Source organism: Vollenhovia emeryi, unplaced genomic scaffold (assembly GCF_000949405.1).
Source record: "Vollenhovia emeryi isolate VEMERY1.0 unplaced genomic scaffold, V.emery_V1.0 DF939200.1, whole genome shotgun sequence".
Taxonomy (NCBI): Eukaryota; Metazoa; Arthropoda; class Insecta; order Hymenoptera; family Formicidae; genus Vollenhovia; species Vollenhovia emeryi.
The window spans coordinates 566345-590245 of record NW_011967166.1 but is presented as its reverse complement, the minus strand read 5'-3'; the positions used below and the strand labels follow the sequence as shown (position 1 = coordinate 590245).

General features: G+C 43.1%; 1 protein-coding gene across 1 annotated transcript; it reads right to left on the bottom strand.

Annotated features, from left to right (window-relative positions):
- Positions 1 to 13579: 13579 nt before the first annotated feature.
- LOC105561812 (SAGA-associated factor 29 homolog) lies at positions 13580 to 16776 on the bottom strand. Its single transcript, XM_012012137.1, has 3 exons — positions 16514 to 16776; positions 13974 to 14939; positions 13580 to 13718 (listed from the first exon to the last, which is right to left on the bottom strand). The coding sequence occupies exons 2-3, from the start codon at positions 14848 to 14850 to the stop codon at positions 13675 to 13677; spliced, it is 921 nt and encodes a 306-aa protein (XP_011867527.1). The 5' UTR covers positions 14851 to 14939; positions 16514 to 16776; the 3' UTR covers positions 13580 to 13674.
- Between the last annotated feature and the right edge of the window lie 7125 nt (positions 16777 to 23901).

Here is a 23901-nt window from a genome sequence, read left to right as displayed (position 1 = left end):
GCGCGAGAAGCACGTTTGTTACTCGTATCTGTTCATCATCGGGCGACTCGTATCATATTCCGGCAAAGGCGCGAAAGAACAACTTTCTCTGTTTCTCTCGATACGTCTGTGCATTGTCGGACCATTATCTGCTCACTACTTCTATCTCTAATGATTTTGTTTCGCGCGGCGAGGAATGGGATTATTTTAGTTCCAAAATCGTTGCCTTTTATTTTGCGCTAGGATAATAGCCGAAAATGAGAATGTGAAATGGAGGAGCTCGAATCAGAGATTCGAAGAATGTAAAAATAATGGCTCTAGACCGCGTGCGTGTTAAAAACATAATGAATATTTTATTAATATCATTTATTGTTACATTACTTCAGTGTTCTGCTCGAAACATTTTTTTCACAAAATTTAAAAAATCACAATAATTAAACCTAATATTACCATTTTGAATTACTATTATGATTTAGTTCTATCACTTAAAAGTTCATAAAAGCTCTACAGACTAGATTATTCACACAGGATGAACTGATAAAAAAAAACAACAGCAGGACGTAACCGACGACGATTGATTCGTCGACATTCACGATTGTCCTCTCCGTGCAATACGCATTCGACTGTGCGCGTTTGTAAACTATAGCGGCTACTACGTTGCGTCCACCGACAGAGAAGTACACGAGTGAGTCGAAGATAATGACGCCGAGTCGAATCGCGAACCGTTACGAGGGGGATGAAGAAGAGAGAAACTGCGACAAGGGCTGCTGACAGGCAGTGACGGGTACCACTTTATCCACGACACGATTCTGCGCTTACCACAGCCCACGAGTTTACCGTCACCGTCGTCAATGCCGCCCACGACCGGTCTGATCTGATCTTATCCTAGTCACCCCGATCCACCATCCACTTTCTACCTCCGCCACCTTTCTTCGTTTACTATCTTACTTGATCTCGTCGCCCTCCGTGTCTCCCGCGCGAGGTTTTCCTTACCACCGCTTCTCTTGCTCTTGTTTTCCTCCAATATCCACAACGTGGATATCGGAGGTGGCTCCTTAGTAGTATACCGAAAACACCTTTCCCTCTCGCGAAGCTTAAACAGCGGAGGCTCGGCGGATCTGTGAACATTTCTATTTATTCCACGCCCGCGCACATTGTGGAAACACTCTTCGTTCACGTGTCTTCGTTTTGTGTACGTTGCTTGTGGCGTTGTGCTTGCTCGTCGTACTTTTTCCTTTCCACTTATTCGCTTTCGCTAAGAAGTAAAAGTTAGCTCGTCCACATCCCCTGTCGAACTGAATAGACATGAGCTTTCGGCGGAAGACTTTCATGACAACGGAGAGACGTCTATTTGGAAATTTTACGCTGGCAAGGGGAGTGCGCTGCTCTTGCAAATCGAACCCTCTTATTTCGGTCATCCTGTCGAACGGTTCTCGAGCCTTCCACGCACACCTGCCTGTCATCCGGTATGAGAGTGCTTCCGATTTCGACGCCCTAAGGGAAATAATCCGTCGTTTCGCTTCCTGGATCACGTAGAAGACTGTATCCTTCGCGAAGTATTACGGATTTCTGTATTCCGTATATCGTACATGTGTATCGCGTACATAGTACGTATCTGTATGTATCGTTCGAATGTACATGTGTAAGTCTGGCTTCCCCGCGATGCAAAGCAGGCGCCGTGAGTGGAAGTCGTACGGCTCATCAGCGTCAACGTGCAAGTGCCTTGTTGTCTGAAATTGCAGCAACGAAATGCACGAAACTTTATCGATCGGCTCAATCTTGTGCAAGTTGAGCTTGTCTTCGACGGTTTCGCCTTCTCGGCTGAGATTACGGGGTGAACTGTAAGTGACAGACGTATATTACAAAACCTCGTAAAGCAGCATTAAACCGTGCCTCGTAAAGCAGTGCGAAAGACGTACAATTAGAGATTATTGTTCTGTTATGAAAGCGAAGAAAATCAATTTGAAATTAATCTAAATTTCGCAATTATCAAATAATATAATTACAATAGTTCTCCTGTGCCATATGCTTATGAATTTGATTGTGATATTCTTAATTCCGGTAAATTGAAAATTAAAAACGCATTTATGTAATGAGAAAATACAAAGGAGAAGAAAATACAAAGAAAACAGAATGCGAGAGTAAATAAGAGGTTAATGCACTCAACGTTCGGAATATGAACGGTAGGTGTGTAAAGGTACGTGGCTTTAGCTAGTAACAATATAGCAACATGAGCCATCAATTGTCGATAATAGCATACATTGCTGCATGGCTATCGTCGTGAATCGCATTCTAAGTGAAAAGAATGAGACTCGATGCGGCGAAACATGGATTTGAAATATAGAAGATAACATTGAATGTAAGAACATGTATACATTAATTATTTCCGTGTTCGTTGCAATTTAGCATGAAACTGTTAAGTGGGAATGTGGCTCTATATAAAATGTAGAATGCAAATGTATATTGATATTTTGCATAGTAACTTTGGATTTACATACATCGCAGCAACACCTGGCATGCCACATTTCGGATCTCAGCTCGCGTAAAATATTATCATGGTACCATCTGCCACTTGCAACAGATACACGGAGAAAATATTTCGTTTATCCGTTTCATGCGTACGGCGGCATGCATATGCACGTGAAAGCAATCTATTTGAGTAAAGTCGGGGATAATACATGAAAGTAATCTCCCAACTGCGCTTTACGCGATCGCTTTTATTTATGTTATTTTTTAAATCGCTTTCACTCTGATCGTTTGTTCGAGGACACGTCTTATTCTTTCCGCTTTCTCGCAAACGAGTTTTCATCTATCAACAATTTATATCATTATTATTACGCACAATTATAACTTCACCTGACACTTATTGAAAGAAAGACGACCGAATTTTTTTTGATACAGTATCAATTAGATATTTGATTTTTATAAATGCAGCTGGAAATAACGTTCTAATGATAGAGTGTGCCGAGCTCGAGGGTCTTCGCGTTGAACACTTGTTTTGGTGGGGCGAGTGCCTCTCGGGTACATTTCAGCCTCCAATGGGCGTCGATAGACATCCTAACGATCGCTCAAACGCAGCTGTAATTTCGGGTTCCTCTAATTAATACAAATAACCTCGGTGAGTCCTGAGGTTCCTCGGGTCCCGACTGTACGAAAGAATGGCCGTTCGGCCGCGTGCAGCTCGACGAATTAACTCGTTGTCCCTTCAGCAGGTTCCATGACTCGAGCCGGCTCAGTGTGGATGCACCCAAGTACACCTCCTCTTTCTTCAGGAAAAAAAAAGAAATCCATCGCCGAGGATCTCCAAATTACCGACATTTATAAACCGGACTGAGCGTTCAGCTTCGCTAACGCCAACTTTAGAAGAACAGTTTGCAAGAGTCATCGCTTTTAATTGCCGTCCTCGCGCGTATTATCGGTTCCATTCACCGTCGAATTATCGTATTCGTTATTACTTTCGACCGAACTATTATAATTTGGGCGCGGTGTGTCTCGAATGAATTACAAAATAATTCATACATAGTACATTATTTTGTAAAAATTGAAATAATGTATTAAAATTAAATGGTTAGTTAACGAAAGCAGTTACGGGTGGAATCGTTGAAGAAGTATTTAGATACATAGCACGTAAATAGCATAAAGACTTAATATTTAACAAATAATATTTTTCAAATTGAAATTTAAACGCCCATTGAATTAGGACCTAGGCGAGGTGGTGGCCATTAAATAGCTTAGTGAATCCATATACCGTATTTTTCCTACTCTGTACTATGCGCCGTTACTATCGGACATATAACACAATTTTCCCCTCGGTAGGATCATTCTCGTCAGTGAATTCACATGTTCTAAAAATTGCAGAGCGATTTTTATAAATTATTTGAATTTAATTTTAATGCTATACTTAGCATTATAAATTTACCCTTTCCCCTATTGAATTAAATAATATTTTGTTAGGTTTTGCTCATAGCGTTTCGTGAAAGTGCAGAATTATAATACATAAATCGCGATTTTGGCTCTTGAAAATTACGGACGGTCAAGAGTTTAACTAGTTTTGATGAGAAACACTCGACATGAAAAGAATTTTCAGCGCTTCGTTTGAAATCCGTGGAAGAGTACACCATTTCTATCCATCATACTTATTGACGTAACATGTCTGCTTGCCTACTCACTCATATCAACTTCCAACTCACGGAAAGGTGCTCGACTTCCTTCGTGTAAACAATAATCCTACCGTGTAAACGCGAAAACGTAGGCCGCCCAAACCATCGTACTCTGCGTGCTTCCCCGAGCAAGAAATAGCGCGGGATCGCGTTCTCGCGCTCTCATGAATTTTCTATACGCGCACCGGATGGATTAAAAATAACCGTAAAAGCGTTTTTGCGCGAAGATAGCCTGGCAAATCCTTCCTTGTTGAAAGCAAATTTTGCGCCGCTGGCTTTATCCCTATATTGCTCAAGAGCAGAATATTAAAAGCTATCTGGGATAATATCTGTTCAGCATCTTTACGTAGCGCAGAGGAACAACAAAGGATCAAAATTTATTTCTGGTGTCGGTAATACTACTGATGCTCTCACATTATGTCATATAACCGCATTTTCGAGAAGGATGCGCTGAAGATAAAAATAAAATCAAGTTTCTCGTGTGTTCTTTCATTAAGAGAAGTGGTCCGAACAGATTAACAAATATCAGAACATAAATCGCATCCCCTATATAAAGTATATAATCTCTCTAAGTTATTTATTGTGTTTTCTACTAGATACAATTTTTTTTGCGCGTTACTTTTATTTAATAGTTAAGAAAATACTTTCGAGCGATACGAAATCCACTCAACGGCCGACATTGATTAAAAAGAACAAACCAGGCTAAGAATATCTCGGCTTGCACTTCTCTCGGGACTTGAAACTGGAAAGTAGTTAAAGATTAGGGATAAACAGTATATATTAATGTACGTAGGAAGTTTGCTCGATACCTGTCGCAAAAGTTACGAAGTTACAAGTCTGCCCTACCCGCACTGGGCGAAGTTTGTTGCTCGAGCAAAGAGGTTCGCAATCATTTATTAAAAGGTAGATCAGAGAAAACGAGCTGAAATTTCAAAGCTTCAAGAACGTTGACTGAAGAGGCGGTGCAAACCGGGGAAAAAACCAATGCTAATGAGCAATAATGATGGAAATAAAAAATGATACACAAATCCTTAATTTAAAAATTTGAGACGTAGGCTAGTTTAATTTGCAAGTCCAATGGAAGTAAGAGAACTTTCTTGAATAATACAGCTCTTTCATCAGACTCGGCCGTTTAAGAATTTCCACGGGATGAAAGATGAAAAGTTATTAACTTGTGCCATAAAATCAAATCTCCCCAGTCGTACATTTCATTATTCTTATCTAATTATCATGACAATATTTAAAAAAATGATACTGATTTCTACGAATGGCTTTTGCGCGATTATAGATATTACTTGTTCATTTTAGAAGGTCGCGTCATAAAGCACCATTTTCACGCTACTCTAACGTGGTATGCTAATCTCTATAAAATTATTCTAATTAAATCAGCACCAGTATATTCTATCTTACAACTGGCGCAAATTATTCTTGATTGCTCGTATAATATTATGATTATGGAACGCTATTTTGAAGGTGTTTACAGAAATCAAGGAGAGATTCGCTCGTGAATTCAATAAATCTCTCATGAAAAAAAATGGCGTATATGAAAAACTTGAAATTATCGATTATCTGCGTTGCATTCAGATAAGATATATATAGCGACAGCTTGCCCCTTCGTCGACCTAATTGCAGTTTCCTTCGTTCGCGAGTAGAGAGCATTGAATCCTAAGGCGATCAGGCGTCGGGCGTGTGTATCGACGGGGATTATCTCGAACGCAGAGCGAGTCGCAGGTACCGTATAACCGCGCGCCACGTCGGTGTACGCCTCTGCGCTCGGAATTTCCCGGATAATTTGGTCGGTGCGGCCCGCCAGCCTGTGATTTGCGAGCTCCCGATGGATAAAGACGACTCGTTGCGGATAGGAGAGCGCGCGGGAGGGAAAGAGAGCTGTAGGAGAGGACAAATGTTGCGAGACGAGGAGACAAGTGGGGCGTCGCGATAAGGGTGAGATAGGAAGAAAGAGAGAGAGAAGGCGCGCGGAGACTCGACAATTTGCCATCGAGTTTGCGAGCGACTTCCTGGCAGCCCGAAGGTCTGTCTCCTAGACGAAGGAGAACAGAAACTACCTGGGTTAATCTATGTGAGAACCTAAGCAGCTGCCTCTGGTTGTAGGAAGCCTGTCCTTCCCTTATTTCCTTATAGCCGATACGAAGAGAAACAACGGGCTTTCTCCACTACGTTTCTTGCCCTTAGCTCGATTACAGTTTATGCAGAATGCCCAGGTGTTTGTATATTATTACTACGAGTAATTTAGCATAAAATCAATAGCGTTGCCTCCCAGCATTTCTTCGAGGGAGGAACGCGAAAATTCGCTAGTAATTTATACACAGCGCTTATGCCTTTCTGATAGGGACGCTCCTCCTAAAAATAGAATTCACCCCGCGGACATTGTAATTTCCGTGCCGGTACTTGGAGCGTATCGCTGTTTCGCGAGGAACCTCTTCTGTCTAATAGGTGTAATTTTGCGCGCGTGGATTCTTTTTTCCTCCTTCTAAGTGTAATCGATATCGCGCGGTCTCGTTTTGGCAAACGCTCTCGCTAACCATATCTCATTTTTGCTTGTTTCAGGTAAGTGCAATTAGCTATACCCGTTCGGCCGCGAGGCGCATGGCAGCAAGTACGCGTGAGTATGTCACTTTGATGAAATTTCAAAACGACTGCTACCGCGTCGATGTGATGGACGCTGGTGTCCGGACAGCCGACAGGACGAAGATGAAAGATGCGGTAGCTGACGCGAAGCGAGCACCCGAAAGAGAGTGGCGCGAGACCAGCGTCCAAATTGGACGCCGGAATGACGAATCGTCGTGGCGCTCGTATGCGAAATTCAATTAGGTCGGGTTCACCGGTTAGCCCGCGGTTGCCTTCGAACGAGCCCCGCGAGAACGGACGCTGCGTCGATTGCGTCCGCGATCTCCGTCGTCGTTCACCAACAATCCGCGACGGATCGGTGACGAGTTCGCGCGGTTCATCCATTTCTAAAGTCGATTTTTAGATATAATCGGTAGAGGTGTGATTGACGCATTCAGAAAATATATAGGCGGACATTACCGAATTATTTCGTGTAACATGCAAAAATCTGATAAATACCAACGAAATACTAACGAATTAAATTGTCTCGAGAGATAAAAGATGAACTACCATTCCTTTATCTATTATAACAAAAAATATTTTATCAAATTAATTATGGTGACAGCAATAGAACGCGTTTTATTTGTTGATGGGAAATAATTAATAATCTTTATTGAATTTTGTCTGATGAAACGTTACTATTATTATTTTCGAAGAAAATTTGTCTTTCTCAGCGATTGCATTTTTTTTACCACAGCCTTTGACGATCGATTTATCTATTAATTCACCGAATCGTATTTGTATGAACTTTTTGACAATATATTTTCGCTAGAGTCTCTAAAATAATTTTCTATTCTGTATGACATCTACACAATTGCATCAAAGTCATATTTTCTACGTTTCTATATTTATCCTACATTTCTGTTGTATACTTTTACAATTTTATCTTCACAAGGTATTTTCGAAAATATTATATTCGAATATTAAGAATCCTGTTATCAAGTTTTTAACTTATAACTTATATTAACAAAATCATTAATTAGAAATATCAATAGTATAGTAATAGGATGTAAATAGCATCGGTAATAATTCGTGGTTTATGTAATCACCAAGACGAATACACAGCCTTTGCTGTGGTAGCCGAGGACTCGCTGAATTGCTCGCTGAGCTTGATAGGGCACATACGAATCATGAAGTAACTTCTAGGTTGAAAGTTTACACCAAATTTCCCTTCCCTCTCTCTCGCTCTTCATGAATTTTCGGCGTTTAAGGTGAGCTTACCCGTTGTGTATCTTGTGTATCCTTCTATATGCAATTGTGGACACTAGTCGAAGTAGTTCTGCATGTACATGCAAAAACACATATTTACTCATAAAAGCAACGCTTCTTCGCTCTACGGTAAAGCATTGACCGGTTGACTATCCGTGATTGAAATTTTCGCTATATACATACATCTATGTACTATCCACGTAGCAATATACGAATAGTATGTTTTCATGAGGCTAAACAGAATCGGAATATACCGGCGAATGACACAATTGGGAACTCAAACGCGTGTAGTCAAACGGGTTGCAGAGCTCTAAGCTAATTATTATAATCCCCGCAACAGTGATCGTACATAAAAACTAATATCGCTGATGGGAACTGAAAATTAATCATCGCTCACCCCATCACATATCCGGTGACCTACTGAATCCCTGAGACACGGTCTAGGAATAACTTGTCAAACAACTGTGAGTCTGCTAATGACCTTACGACCCGAGGGAATACGCGCATAGTCGGTGCATTGACATGGATAAGTTTTTAATCACTCCGTCGACGCAACCTTTGTCGTGAAAAATTACAACACCGTTTGCTCGTTAGAAGTCATGAAGCTTTGAGAACTTTCATGACTTCTAACAAAGAACTTGTTCTGTTTATCGAAGTGCTCGTATTAACAGATTTGTCTTTTAAATTGCTCTATGGACATAATTCATCTATTTTTCGAAAATTGTTCCGTATTTTGCTTGAAACATAAAATAGAGAAGCTCAACTAATATAATATATTACTCACAATTTGAAACGATATTTTCTGCAGATTACATGGCAGACATAATTCGTGGCTTCATAATAAATTGGAGATGAAATACCTCCCGGTTGTTACAACGCCCTTTGCCTAAACCAATTGTAATTAGCACTAACTTCCGCGAGATTAAAATTCCTTCGCGAATCAGTGAAGCGCCGTAAAATCGCCTGTAAACGCTGATTTTATCAGCGATCGCGCAGTGTCGGGCCGTAATGACCGCGATAACCGATTATGGCTCTAAATTATGAAGCAAGTTTTAAATCGACCCGCCTTCATTGGCAAATGCGATTAATTAACAAAGAAGCCGCCCGCTTATTAATTATTCGACTCTCTTGTGTCTGTAGCTGCACGCGTACGCAAATGAGACCGTCATTCGGGTCATCGAAACGCAGCGAGAGACAAATGCCTCGTTGAAATATGTAAGCGAGAATCTGTTTCGGTTAATGCGTCTGTCCTTCCCTCTTGCTTCCTAATGCGTTTAGTTGACGAAAAACGTAACAAATTGCCGGCACCGTGAGCGCTGTCGACTCCGTAAGAAAGCCCCATTTCTGGCATTGACAGCTGGATAATGTTGCCAAGCCTCTCGTGGCGAGGCATTACGTCGCTCGAGTCGGTAGTCGTCGTGTCTGTGTCCCGCGCGCTAGTACTTGAATTGGTAATTTCAGCACGCGTCATTACGCACAGGGCCACCATCACGGTATTCTGTCTGCGACAAGACCAGACATATTTCTAACGGTGACAAAATACAAAGTTTAAACTTTCGATATAGCGAGACACATTGCAAAGTACGTTCGCGTCGTTCGGCTGTTAAGCAGCCGCGTTTTTTAATTAAACTTTTCGCCCCCTTCCAGCTCTCGTTGCAATTTCTAACGCACGAACCCCCCGTCAACGCGAACCGTGAACGCGTTATTTCGGGAATGTTATTACGGCAGACTGAAACGTAATAAACGCAGCGCGCCCCCGAGTTCTAAAATCGTCCACAATTATGTCAGGAACTTTATCCCGCGTGCGACTTTCGCGACGACGTGATTTCCCTCGCGATATAGTCGCGTTCGACTGGTGAGCGCGCGAGGCGCCTGGGGAGGGACTCGATGCGGTACTTTAAAAGTACGTGGCACTCGAGCTACACCAACTACCATGGTACGCCGCGATTCGCTATCGTTTCGTCTAAAGTGTCTCGCGATATCGATGAGAGAACGCGCCGCGCGGAACATTGCTGCATTGCGGTCTCGGGGAAGAAATTGCGCTCCGCGAAATCCAATAGGTTTCGGATCGAATCGGTACTTGCAGCCGTCCCGAGGAGAGCTCTACCTCCTCGACCTGGTCGCGCGGCTAAACGAGGCTAAACGTAATCCGCGACGGCACGTGTTCGGTGGGGGTGCTCGCCGGCGAGCAACCGTGCGCGCTCACGCTGTCCGGATTCCACCGTCGCCGTCCACTCTGTGTGGCGCGATTCTTTTTATTTCGCCCCCGGAGACTCAAAGGCAAAAGCTATTAACATCGTGACTTTTCTTTCGTTCAACGGCCAGAACTCATTACCACGTCGTATAAGAGTTCCGACAGTTTTCGAGGTAAAGTTGGATTAGAGGTTGGCAGCTCGTTAGCCGACCTTATCGATCGTCTCTCCTGGATACCATTGTGCACGGCGTATTAATTAAAAAATGAAAATCCAGAGCCCGTCCAACACACGAGGAGAGTTCTGTAATCCCCAAGTTCCGTATCCTCTCTCGCGCACTCCTCTCTGGCGCCCCCCCCCCCTCCCCCTCTTTCTCTTTCGGTCGGAAACGGCCGCGAAGTTAAATTACACTGGATCGCTTATCGATTTTCAATTTACTCTCGGGTATTAATAATTCAATGAACTCTGGAATACTACTTAAACTAAGCTAGGGAAGTCTCAATGGGTTAGCAATAGTTTATCTTTTCATACCTCTTTCGTAGTCAAGAGCATAAATTATGGTCCGCTGCGAAAAATGTAACGGACGTTGCGAGTCCGATCGATAGGGCATTCCGAATGATTGTCCAGAGTCGGGTACGCGTGTACAGAAACAACTGGCAGCACACGGTCGCATTCAACATAGCTGTCGACAACCGTGAGAAGCAGCATATGCGGTCTTACCGAATCATTATCGATGACGGCTCTAATCAAGCGTGAACAAGGGCGCAGCTCGCGCCGCGTTCGAATTACCAACAAATGCGTGTTACAGACAGGTGAGAATGTCGAGGTGACATCTCACGATCACTCTGGTCCGCCAATTTATCGAAAGAAAGACTAATGGTCGCCGGAGGGTGACGCTTGGCGAAGTCTTGGGCGGGATGGAGAGAAAAAAAGGGGGAGGAGAGTGGGAGAGAAAGAGAGCGCGAGGGAAGACGGAGAGCGAGGAAGGGCAATGACAGATACCAGCGTCGGAACCGATCGATCTGGAACGAAATAAAATATGCTCGCGAGAGCACGGGCGTAATTACGAGCGCCGAAGAAAAATACAGCGCGCCATTACCGGAGGGTTAAGTGAACCTGCCCTGATCGGCTTGTACGGAAAGGAGAAAAAGAGAAGGACGGATAGGGGAAGGGGGTCAGCAGTGGGATACCGAGGAGGAAGCGAGATAGGGGGAGGGAACGAGACTGAGATAGACGGAGCGAGGTGAAGCCGGAGGAGAAGTATTACTCAGATAACTGAGACGTGGAACGAATGAACGGAGGGTACTTCGGGACGGGTAGGAACGAGTCGTAGGAGGTTGAGGAGTCGGACGAGGCGACGGGGAGCGCTCGCTCTCGCGGGGACCAAGGGTGGAAAGTACGGTTTGCGTGCTCGGGCGCAAGTTCGCCGTGGCTTCCGGTTGTTCGCATGCTACAAGTCCACTTGTATTAGGCCCGCCGTACGAATACGCCGCACGCCCGCCCGCGGTTCGGATGTAGTCAGTCAGTGGCACACGAACGCACGCGAAACTTACACATACACACGTATTCCCCCCCCCCCCCTCTCTCTCTCTCTCTCTCTCTCTTTCGGGCATTTACGATCGAACGCACGAAAGCTGTTTCGGCCAGAACTCACCCCCGACGCGGAAGCTAATCGCCGGTTGAATTAATTCCAGAACTGAGAATGGCTTCTGCCGACACGCCGGCGTTTCACTATCTGGAAATGGAAAGATATCGGACTATCGAGTGCGACTAATGACCGCCGGAAATGCTAGACAAAGCGCGTGCACACAAACGCGATTTCGATTGTGGTTCAGCGCGAGTACGTAAAAGGTTCGAGGTCGTGCGTTTTGCTAAATTCATGTGACCCGGTCGACCCTGGGGCTCGAAGGTGAACTCTGATGTGGTTAGGGAAACTACCGTGGACTAGATACAATCGGTCGTTACAACTTTCGCGGGAGAAGGCATATAAAAGCCATTACACGCGGGCTAGATAATTTCTATTATTACGAGAGTCGTGCTGAAGATAATAGAAAGTTGGCTTGATATATGTCGAATAACTATCTTAAGCCCACTTTAGATGATCTATTTGCGTTAGATTTTATAGAATTTTATACGAATTCTCTTTTCATAATTTTATACACGGTGCATTTGAATATATTTTATACATGTGTGTACTCTGATTCTTCTAGAGAAATTTTTGCATTTTAACATAAAATTAGACAGCACACAGAATAAAATTCTATTCTGGATTCTGTTAGAAATTAAATATTGTTTGAAGTAGATTTTACACGTTATTCGAAATTAAGAGAGAGAGAGAAGATACACATATTTTAATTTTTAACATAAAAGAATGTTTCCATGTACGATTCAACATTTCTTTTGTAATAAGCGCGCTTCAAAAGCTATTCAAAAACACGCGTATTTTCTCTGTTCCTTAATTATAACGCACAATATTTCATTCGCGCGACAGATTCAGCCTCACGTTTCAATTAAAAACCCCTGCTGATACGAGCCAAGCTCCATCCGAACGGCAGTCAGAAATCAATGAAAAATTTTCAGGATTAATTTCGAGGAAAATGATGAAAACACCGTGTCCGCAACGCGCGTTGAATCAAAGTACTTTTTTGTGATTCCATATGGGGGGGTAGTTAAGTTAAATAATGAATGAGGATTGGCTAGCTGAGCCGGTCTGCTGGGGGTTCGGCTCGGTATACCGAGTCGCTTTGATGTCTGGCGGCAGCCGCCGATTATGGAATCAATTATTGCGCGGTACTCCCTCCTGCGTCCTCTCTAGCCTTTTCAATCCACTCACGCACTCGTGGCTTCGGGCTTTCGCCCGCTTTCTGCTCTCTTTATCTTTCCTCTCTCCCTCGCTCTCTCTATCTCTATCCCGCTTCCGTGACGGATGCGAAGGGAAAGATTTATTCCGTATAAGAAGAAATTGCACGAACAGCATCACGAAGGACCGATTCCGCGGAAGGTCAGCCGAGTCCAGGCTCAGGTCCACCAGTGTACATGAGGATACCGCTATTATCGTTCCATAATCTACGTCAATTACCCTCGACGACGGGGTAGCAGTACCGCGGAAATAGAACTTTAACTATCAGTACGTGCTTATTTCTCTCGCGGTAACATTCTGAATCAATTATAACGAAATAAACCGCGCGATTTTGATAGAAACCTGACCTACAATTTATATCATCGCTAAAATAAAAAAGTCATTTCGCTATTTGCAAATTAAAATAGTTTTCTACTGTCTTTTTTTTACTATTTTTATATATGCAATTATCTCGATTAATACAAAATTTATTGCAATTTGTGTAATTTATCAATCTAAATTCTATAATTGAAACGGTTGGGAGTATTAATTAAGGAATATATCAAAACGAGTTCTAAAAATCTGTAATTTAATTTAACTTGTATATATCACAAGTCAAGTACAAAAGATTACATAGAATAACGTAGATGAATTAAGCGTACCTGTTCTAGAAATATGTGTTTCTTACTTTATACGTTCTCTTCTCGGGGTCTGTAATGGAATTTAGAGGATTAGTCAATGTCGACGACATACATGCAAGTTAAAGTATGTATTAAAATATGCAAAAAGAGGTTTACACCGCTGTTGCACGTTGCCTGCCAGTTGTGCGTGCGCTTTTTTCCCATCAATTAGAAAAAAATAGATGGTTACCTCAAAGTATTTTGTACCGATTAGAAAAGTAAATTTACAAGACTTCGACTTTAATCGATTATAAATAATTTGGAAAAAAAAATATTGCTTACTAACATTGACTCTTATTTTTTTTGCTCTCTTTGATGGAAATCACGTAGCGTTGCGGCACATTCAGCGGCGGTGAATAGCCGGTCGTGTAGGCGGCGTCCTCGAACAGGACCAGGTACTCTTCCGTGGCGGTAGTTGGTAGACGCTGCACGACCGCTTTGTAGAAGCAAGTAGTTTGCGGGTAGAGCGCCATTACCGTAGATCCCTTCGGGAACAAGGCGTACGGATCGGTCTCGGGATTGGCCCTCATCAATGGCAACGGCACCACTCGCTTCCGCGACAACGTGTGACGGTCCTTCTGCTCCTCGTCGATGTCGTCCACCTCGTAGTTGTTTGTCGCAGGATTAAATTGCACGACCTCCGCGAGTATCCAGTTCTCCCCTTCCTCGTTGCTCTTCACCAAGGCGGCCACCATATCGCCGGTCTTCGCGATGTACGTAGGCTCGGCGGGTATCGCGCCGCACAATGGTGGCAGTTTAGCGCCCGATGTCTTTCCCACGTAGAGGGGCAGGGTCTGCGCGGTGCTGAGTACCATTTTCATCAGCGCGCCACGCCTGATGGTCTCCTTGTTGCCGCCCTGACGTGCCTGTATGCGCAGTTTATTTCGTATCGTGCGTATCTCGTTGATCTTACCGAGAGCCTTGCGCAGGATCTCCTCTTCCTGCTGCGTGTCGGTCACCGCGGCGTTGTATAAATTCTTCAACTTCTGCTGGTAGTAAGGGGAAACTTTGTCGTCCGGCGTCACCTTCTCGTGGGTCTTCATGATGTTGTTTAGGTTGTGTTCCGAGCGAACCCGCTGATTCTCGATCTCGTGCACCAGATTATAAATATTCTTCAGGCGCTCTTGTATCTGAGTCGCCGCCGCGTCCGCCGTGAACGGCATCGCGTAGAGAGATTTTTTAAGTGCGAGGAGATCGTGCGACGCAAATGCGATAAATAGTAATCGGACGGATTATGCTATCGATCGCTTCTCTGCAATAAGAATAAAACGCGCGTTTTACGAACGTCCCCTTAACGCCCTCTTCTACTATCGATTTGGAACCAATTCAAGTATCAATTTAAATCATTTTACAGTTTATCAATTTAAACAATTTTTAATTAACCTGTCAATTCAATATTGAATATCGCAATATTTAAAAAAAAGCTTAAACTAAGGGAATGCTGGACTGAGTAGTTGCACTTTTTGTACCTAGAGCTGTTAGTTCATGGAAACATTTGTGTAATACACAAATTGTATAGTCCATGTGTATAAATCGAAAGATATTCGCATTATTTATATATACATATATATATAATTTATTCGTGATTGTCGCCCTCAATTGCTCACACTTATTATTGGCCTTACTTTGTGGTATTTGTTATTGCATGAAACGAGCGTCTCTTATTATTTTTAATTTAAATCGAAAGAATTCCTGTGTTCGCACTAAATCAGAGAACATGGTATCATTGAAACCAAGTTTAAAAGTTTAATAGAAGTCTTTAATGTAATGAACGGGTTAAACTAAAGATGTATATAATTTGTGTATTACACAAATTTTTCCATCAACTGACAGATGCAAAAGGTGTAATGGCTCATTCAGACTGGACGCGATGAGCGATGAGTGACGCGCGATATCCAATGAGCGTGCAGTCTACAGGAAAACTGTACGCTCATTGGATACTCGCGCGTCGCTCATCGCTCATCGCGTCCAGTCTGAATGGGCCATAAAGGCCAATCTACAATTGCGTAAACGTGGTTGTTATCAGTGTTGTAAAACACAGTTTTAAACTAGCATTTCCGATTGTAAAGCCTGTTGTAAAAGATGGCTGAACGTCATCTTTCACGACTACAACGATGTAGGACGTAAAAGCTAACAAATCATTCACTTCAATTACGACGTATCTTACTCTATTGTATATTACTTTAATGTACAACACTTACTACTACTTCTACTCCTACAACCCTACAAATACGTTCACGCAATTGTAGAATGGCCCTAAAGCGGGGTCTACATTGTCTACAATGAGAGTCGCAGTCGTAAGAATAATCGACTGCAATTGGTCAATTCAGTCAGACACATAAGAATTAACCAATCATAGTCGACTATTCTTACGATTACGACTTTACGACTCTAAGGGCCAGTTTCACAAACGTCGTTTAACCGCTAACCCATGGTTAATTGATCCTCTGTCTCTTCTTGGATAACAAGATGACTTTAGCATCCTCAGTTAACCGACGTTTGTGAAACTGGACCTACGTAGATGAGGCTTAACTCGGTGCAGCATCCCTTTAAAAATTGACGGTCTCGTGTTCCTCGAGAATGACATGCTTCGAGATTTTATTTGTGCCACGTGAATATAGTAGAGTCACTATATGTATAAATGTAATTAGCAGTTCAACATTTCGTCAAAAACCCACCGCTCGGCTCGATGCTACCGCGCGGCATGCAAACGTCAATAAATTTCCAGAATTCAAGTTGAGCGAATTGTGCGCGAGTCCGGTCGACAGCGCTCGTGCTAAAATGGCCGAGTGTCGGCGCGACATGAATGGATCGATATACGCTTACCCGGTCGGGAACTGACTCGTATCCGACTGGACGACTACACCCGACGAGTCTCTCCGGAGAACGAGGTTTCGGTCAGACGTTTCAGGACACCGGTAGCTCCACTCAGGGCTTCCTGGCACGAAGCTGCGACGAGCACAGAGCGACGCGAGATGCTCCTCGCTCGATCGTTGACGCGCATCTGCGCCGCACCGCTTCTCCCACCACCTTCTGGTCACAGCTGATCGTCGGTGTTCTGTCAAGGCGATGCTGCCACCTCGTGGCGAGCTCTGTAAACGACGTACCAGTAATAGTACTGACTGTCACAGAGCTGGAGGCACTGGTAAACCTATCGCGTACTTTAGCTATTTTGGAACTACTTGACAAATTTATCAATTGTCGAGGTGCAAAATATTTTTCACCTTAGCGAACTACATTAATATGTTGATTATATTATATCGTGTAAAAAAAAATTATTGATTGTTTTCCCATCAAGCGTTGTACTGAATAACGTTGGGAAATTGATAGGTATTTTTTTAAAAGGGAATTGAAAACTCGCTGATATTTTGTTTTGGCAAACATGACAATTCTTTTGCATCGATTTAATATGAGGTGAGTTATTTGATATCAGAATTTACATAAGCGTATTGGAGAAAATAATCTAACGGGTGCGGATAAATATTTGAGCGTCTATACGTGCACGAGGATACATATTAATTCTGTTATATAAATTATCGAATTATCAGACTTTCTCGTTATAATTCGATCGTAACTTTCTCTCACTTTCTATTTATTACAAAAGTATCTTTAGACACTTTAGACTTAATAAATCTGTCTAAATAAATCACCGTAATACATTTATCTAAATATATTTCCAGACAGAAGTTGTGAAAAGCAAGTATTCTTGAGTGTGTCGGACAAAATGTAAATTTCGTGTATCGATTTAAACATTCGGCATAAGTTCCAAATCTTTTTCTTATCTTAAAATGGGAGAAGGCTTCCATAATAAGAAATAACGGCCATAATTAAATTAACGGCTTAATCTCGAATATTTAACGCCATAAATTACGGTGAACGGCTTATCTTTTTTGTGTCTTCCTCAAGAATGTCTTTCATAGCGATTTGTAGCGCGTCAGTGCTATTACTGTACTTGAATCGTATTCGAGATATTTCATTAAACGTTCGATCGGACATTCCATTACTTGCGGGGTGTGTGTGTGCGTATGCCGGTGATAAAGTCGTTTCGATATGCAAAAAAAAGGCCGTACGCCGATAATTTTTCTCAGGACGAACTCGTTCTTCGTAGATCCAATCGTACATCGTATCGCACGGACGGGGCCTGGCTGCGGCACCGAGCGGAGGCATACATTGAATGTGGCGTGTATCATCGCTAACAACCAACAGGTTAACCGCGCTAACAGCATCGATAGCACCGCAGAATGCCATAACTCATTCGCGCCGTGGCATGCCAAGGCATGCCAAAGCTTGGGAAAACTGAATCTAATCTCTTGATTAAATTCATACTTCCGCGACGAGATTTCGCATTATCGCGCTTTGATAAACGCAGCCATCCACTCGTGCGAAATTCTGATGAATGATCCGTCACAGTTTAAGAACCGAGAAACTGGCCTAGTTATGAAAGAGAAAACGTATAACGTATGCAAGTGTGGTTTAGGAAGAAAAATAGCTAAATTTATTTTAATTGGAAACTTCATAATTGGCTTTTAGCCTGACAAAATTAAGTAATAAGAATTTTCGAGGTATCTCGTACGACAAAGTGAACGTTACGATTGCGTGTCACAAAATTATTCCCCACCGTCGATCGACGCGATACATTTCGGTGGGCGTCCCGATCGGAGCATCCGTTTCGATAAATCGCGACCGCCGGAATTTCGCAGCGAAAACGTGTCGTATCCAGATATGCGATCTCTTGGCATATCCACGGTGTGTTACGCGAGATGCATCGTGCGCACGTGCATCATCGCTAACGGCCGACTGGTCCAACCGTGAGCTCTAACAGTGCCGATGGTGCTTGGTGCTACAGGACCATGCCATAACGCATCGCATGTAGAACTTGAGAGAATTCCGAGCCACGCTGACCATTACCGCGTCTGCCTTCGTTTCTCGAGCGTGTCTACATGTTCGCGGTAGATCGTACACGTGCGTACACCTGCCGATATGCGGCCTCGCTGTAAACGTTATCCCAGCCGGGCGCGTCCGAGCTCTTACGAACCTCCGTGACCTGTCCGCAATGAGATGCGTGTCACGCGTGCCACCGGCCTGCGCGTGTGCTGGTGCATGGTGTATCGCATTGTCGAGAAATCGCAAACGATTCGGCGGCCTTGTACGTCCCCGAGAGTCTCGCGCATACGTGAGTCATATGTGCATACGCATCTGAAATTTGATCTCCATTCGATCCACCTTGAACGATTGTGAAATGCGAATAGAATAGTTTAATTCCCTACTACTGATAGTCTTCTCTCTAAAAGCCATTATTCAGTGCTACACTTATAGTCGAGTATACAAGTTTCAAGTAGTAATCTAAGATAAGTAGAGAGTTTTCAACTACGTAGTGGCAACTTATTGTTAGTAGAAATGTAATTCCAAAATATGGCTGTCGTTGATACTATGTCGATTTGAAGAAATCTTATTTGACGACTTACTCTCTAAAAGTCAATCAGTGAATTAGTACTGAAAACAGTGAATTGGACTGCGATTTTCAATGGTATACTTACAACTGTAAATCAATGATTATTCACTGTTTTCAGTGATAATCCACTGATTAATTTTTAGACAGTAGAGCATATAAATTTTTTATTTGAAGAAATAGCGTATAATTGATATTAAATGATATTAAATCGTATTAATATTATAATATTATACGTGCCCGTCGCTATTTAATTACTCCGACCACGTTCATCTTCGAATATTCGTGCGCTCTCTCGTTAGGTGGAAGTCAAATCCTTTTTACACGTCTGGGTGCAGCCGCGAATGGACCATTAAAATGTACTACGACGACGATGAGCTTAGCTCACGTCACTTCAGAATATTACGTACATACATATGCACGTATGTAGATACATTTTGAAATATAGAACAAGGTGTCTAACGAGGCGTAAGGTGGGATCTTGGGCCTCGAGCAAAGTCCTCGCGTCATTTCGTGTCCTTCGTCTAGACACCTGTATTTTCGCAGACACCTATTTCGAATCTCATCAACACGAATTCGCGCAAACCCCCTGCGGCAAACCCCAAGTCACAATGCGTTAGGCACACGATGACAATTAGCAATCAGAGATGACGGGATAGACAGAACGAACTTTCTTTTTCGGGCTCAATTATTATACTTTGGCTATCTATCAATCCTTTCACGGTTCATAAAAGACAAACCGCCGGTATAAAATGTACGTTTGTTAAAGGTACAATGCATGCATTGATGAAAAAAAGTAGCCGGACAAAAGCTTCCTACAGCACTTGTGACATTTATGTTCCGTCCGGTGCGTGCGGCAAACAAATATAATGTAAGACAAAGCAAAATAATGCAGCGGAACTGCTGTCGAAGGTACACGGATACTCGCATAAATCGATCGTGCATGGCGAACGGCTGATTCGACGGTGGTTCGCGCGATTCAATCTTCATCTAATATCGACGCTTTACGGTGCACAACTTAACGACTTGTTGCAGTCGTTAATCCAGCTACGGTGCCGGATACCGGCGCGCATAAACGATATTTCAAACGGATCCTCCGTAAGGCGCGGAATGAAAATGTCAAACGCAGCTACGTTACCGTTGACGCGAACGGGAAACAGGAGTCTACGAGCAAAGAGCCCGGGCTGGGAAGTTCTCGTAAACGCAATTTGTACGCAGAGATTCGATATCTCGTGACTGTCATATATGTTCGTCTCGTCCTTTTGTTTCTATTAGGTTGTTCGTCAAATCGTTCAGTAGAAGCTTCGCCAATCGACAAAGCGTAAAATTAAATAAATTGCAAACAAATACGTGAACATAGATGCCAGCTTTCCTCACATTTTACTTTTGGGATCTTATCGCAAGTAACCAGCTACAAGCCAAATATTATTAACAAGTGACGAGCAAAAGAGCCTTCGGTTTTGCTGTGAGCCATCCTCAGTGACGCTACAATGAAATCAAAATAATCTCACGTTCTTTGAGAAATAAGTGAGTAACTTCAAAGATATTTTTCGCCGGAGAACGTGAGATCATTTTGATTTAATTGTTACCACGTTGCTGAAGATGGCTCAGAGTGAAGCCGAAAGTCCGATTTATAATTATGTATCCTGTTAGTTATAGATCGACACACAGATCGTTAACTTACGCACTGTCAGCCGCGTTCAACTCTCAAGCCTCTTTTTACTAGTTATTTGTTAGTTTCGTTATTGAGAGTCCCTTGTTATTTAATCAATTATCCAAATATTAACGTGATGCATTTCTCTAATTTTATTCACAAGTTTTATATTTATACATACATATAATATATAACAGCTACTGTGCAACAAAGTTAAAATATTTTAGTTATACAACATTAATAACATAACTTTGTACATATGTTTTTTTTACGAATAGTAAAATATGCAAACGTTAACGGCAAAAGATAATAAAAACGGGGAAACTTTTCTCTAACACTCGTTTGTCACCATATGTCTTTATTGACTATCGAGAAAATAATAGAAATATATGTGCGCTGCAAATTACTGCCTTTTACTATTTGCCGCATGATAATGAGAAAACTGTCGTCCCACATCGCAGCTTTATCTTTTGTTAGCAGAATATCTTTCTCTCACGGTATGTGTATGTACATTTAATACACAATCGGCCACTGACGACCACGCGAGACGTCATGCCGCACGCATCATGTCCGCGAGAATGTACCTAGATTCGTGTAGAACAAACGCTCGTAAAAATAGCGAGGAGCCGCGGATTGAATTGAAACAGAATCGATACATTGTGTGATTTTCCGTATCCGCATAGTGCCTCCTTCCTAACCGGTATCGGGCGATTTATCAGGGCGGATCGGGGGAAACAAATGCGGAGCTTAGGAGCCGGCCGCTACGTCCGCGCTTTGTTGCATGTAAAAGTAAACGTATTACCATGCGTACACGTTGATGCGTGCCTTATCTTTTATCTCAAGAGCTTCGCTTCCGGCCCGATAGAATATTCAACGAGGGCGACATCGTATCGATGTATGCGCGCTGCAAACCAAATATTCCTTTCCGTCAATGTTCACGCGCGCGGCCAGCGTGGCCATAATCGGATCAGTCGAACAGGAAACAGCAGAGTGGAGAGAAGTGATAAAGGTCAAATCACTGAGGTGACGGCGGCGGCGGCGGCGGTCAAGGCGTAAGGGATATTTGATTTATGCCAGGTGCTCCGGCTTGAGGCGTCAGGATGCTGGACGCCGCTTCCTTTCTCGACGCAAAGGTACACGCGGAAATCCCTCGGCCGCTGTATAATGCATAACCGTGCGCATTAGCGCGATTAGATCGACATTCGGATCGACATTGCAACCTTTGCGCCCTCCTCCCTCTCTTCTCGTTTCTCTCCCTCTCTCTCTCTCTCTCTCTCTCTTGTTCACCCTCCGTTTATTTTTTATAAGGCATAGCCTGGACTGCCATATGCCGTTTCATTGGTGGCGCGAGGGCTGTGACACGCGCAGCATAAGGGATAATGCACTGCCTCGTGTTTGTGCAGGAAAGCTCCTACGGATGGGAATTATCGAATTTCAGAAACGCCCGCGTACGGTTCCGTTGTTATTTCAGTAAACATACGAAGCTCGACCAGGTGAGCAGTGGCAGGCCGGAACGATAGTCAAAACTAACAGGCACCCTCGCCCTCTCGAAAACGATAATGCCGCCTCCGTAGCTGCGAAATTTGTCCATAAATATTGGCACAGAGTAATCGATGTGACGGTACGAATATTTCATCGAGGAATGAGTGATACCGTGGCACAACCGGTATTATCGATACTGTCCCTTTTCCACTGTATTTCGCATTTCTTGCCGCCGGTATCGATAATGAATATGAATGGGATTTTATCTGTTGAGAAAATACAGTTTTACCACGTGCGGATTTAGTAAGCTTCTCGTAATATTGAATTTAGATGTTTTTCAAACTAGTCTTCGGTGCTGAATACATAACGCCTCGTGCTTAAACAATTTTAACGGCGACAACTTGATCGACATTGAAGCGACATTTGCGTGGCTGAATGGCGAAAGCCAGTATCGGACAGTCCCTGGTTGACGGCGTTTAAATAATTAAGGAGATGTGCGAGTTGGTCGATCAATGCCGAAGTTCGGGGAAAATTGACAATCCGTAGGATAAAAAGAGAGAGCGAGAGAGAGAGAGAGAGAGAGAGAGAGAGAGAGAGAGAGAGAGAGAGAGCTCTCGCTGAGAGAGGCGAAATACTCGAGGCCGGCGACAGGAGAAGAGGGTCGGAAAGAGGGGTTGAGAGACGCTGGCTGACAGGCTGAACTCAGTGACAGCCCGGCGAACGTATTAATAATAAATGCAAACGGCTAACATCAATTTCTGTCTGGCTGCCTCCGCCGCCGCTACCCTCGTAGCCAACTCGGAGACTCGCCACCCCCCTCGGGAGGAAGCGAGACGAACTTAGCCACCCCTTTATTTAGTCGCCCGTTTGCTTACTTACACCGGACTCGCTCCGACGAACTTCCGCGCGCGTTTGTCAGAGAGCCGAGGCTGCCAAGAAAGAGCGCGAGACATTGAACAAACTACAAATTGATACAACCCCCGTATCTCCCTCTGCAATTCTGGACTGACTACTGCGATGTTGTGCACAGCGGCGTTCGGGAAATTGGAGTGGAGTTAAATTATGGCTCGATTGACAGTTCTCTCTCCTTCCCGCCGTCCGCGTCGATTGATTTTCATAGTTAAACTAATCCGGTTAAACACTTTCCGGTGTATAACTCGTACACAAAAGTTTCGATTGTTTCCCTCTCTTTTTCTGCGCGTAAATTGTATCAAATTTACGTTTTTTTTAATATGTACACATTATTTTAATTTTAAACTCAAAGCAAATTACAAAAGTTAAATTAATTTCTCTAAATTATTTTTTAATTATGAAATTATTTTATATATTGCACTCTCTTTAATTGCATTATATACCGGCGCGCAAACAAAAACGTATTTTTATTTCTGCCGTACAAAATACGGTTAGTCAAACATTTTAATATTCATCTGAATTTGCGGCAAGCTCCCGCATTAAAAATATTATTTCTGTACTTAGTTCCGTGATTCCCTCTCTGGGCTCAGTGGAAATGCTACTTTTCTAAAATAGAAAGCTTCCTCGCAAGTCACGCGACAGTTGTGCGAATCTTTCGTTTTGCAAGAGAAGTCATATCACTTGGTGGGAATCGATTGCACAGTCAGCGGATATCCC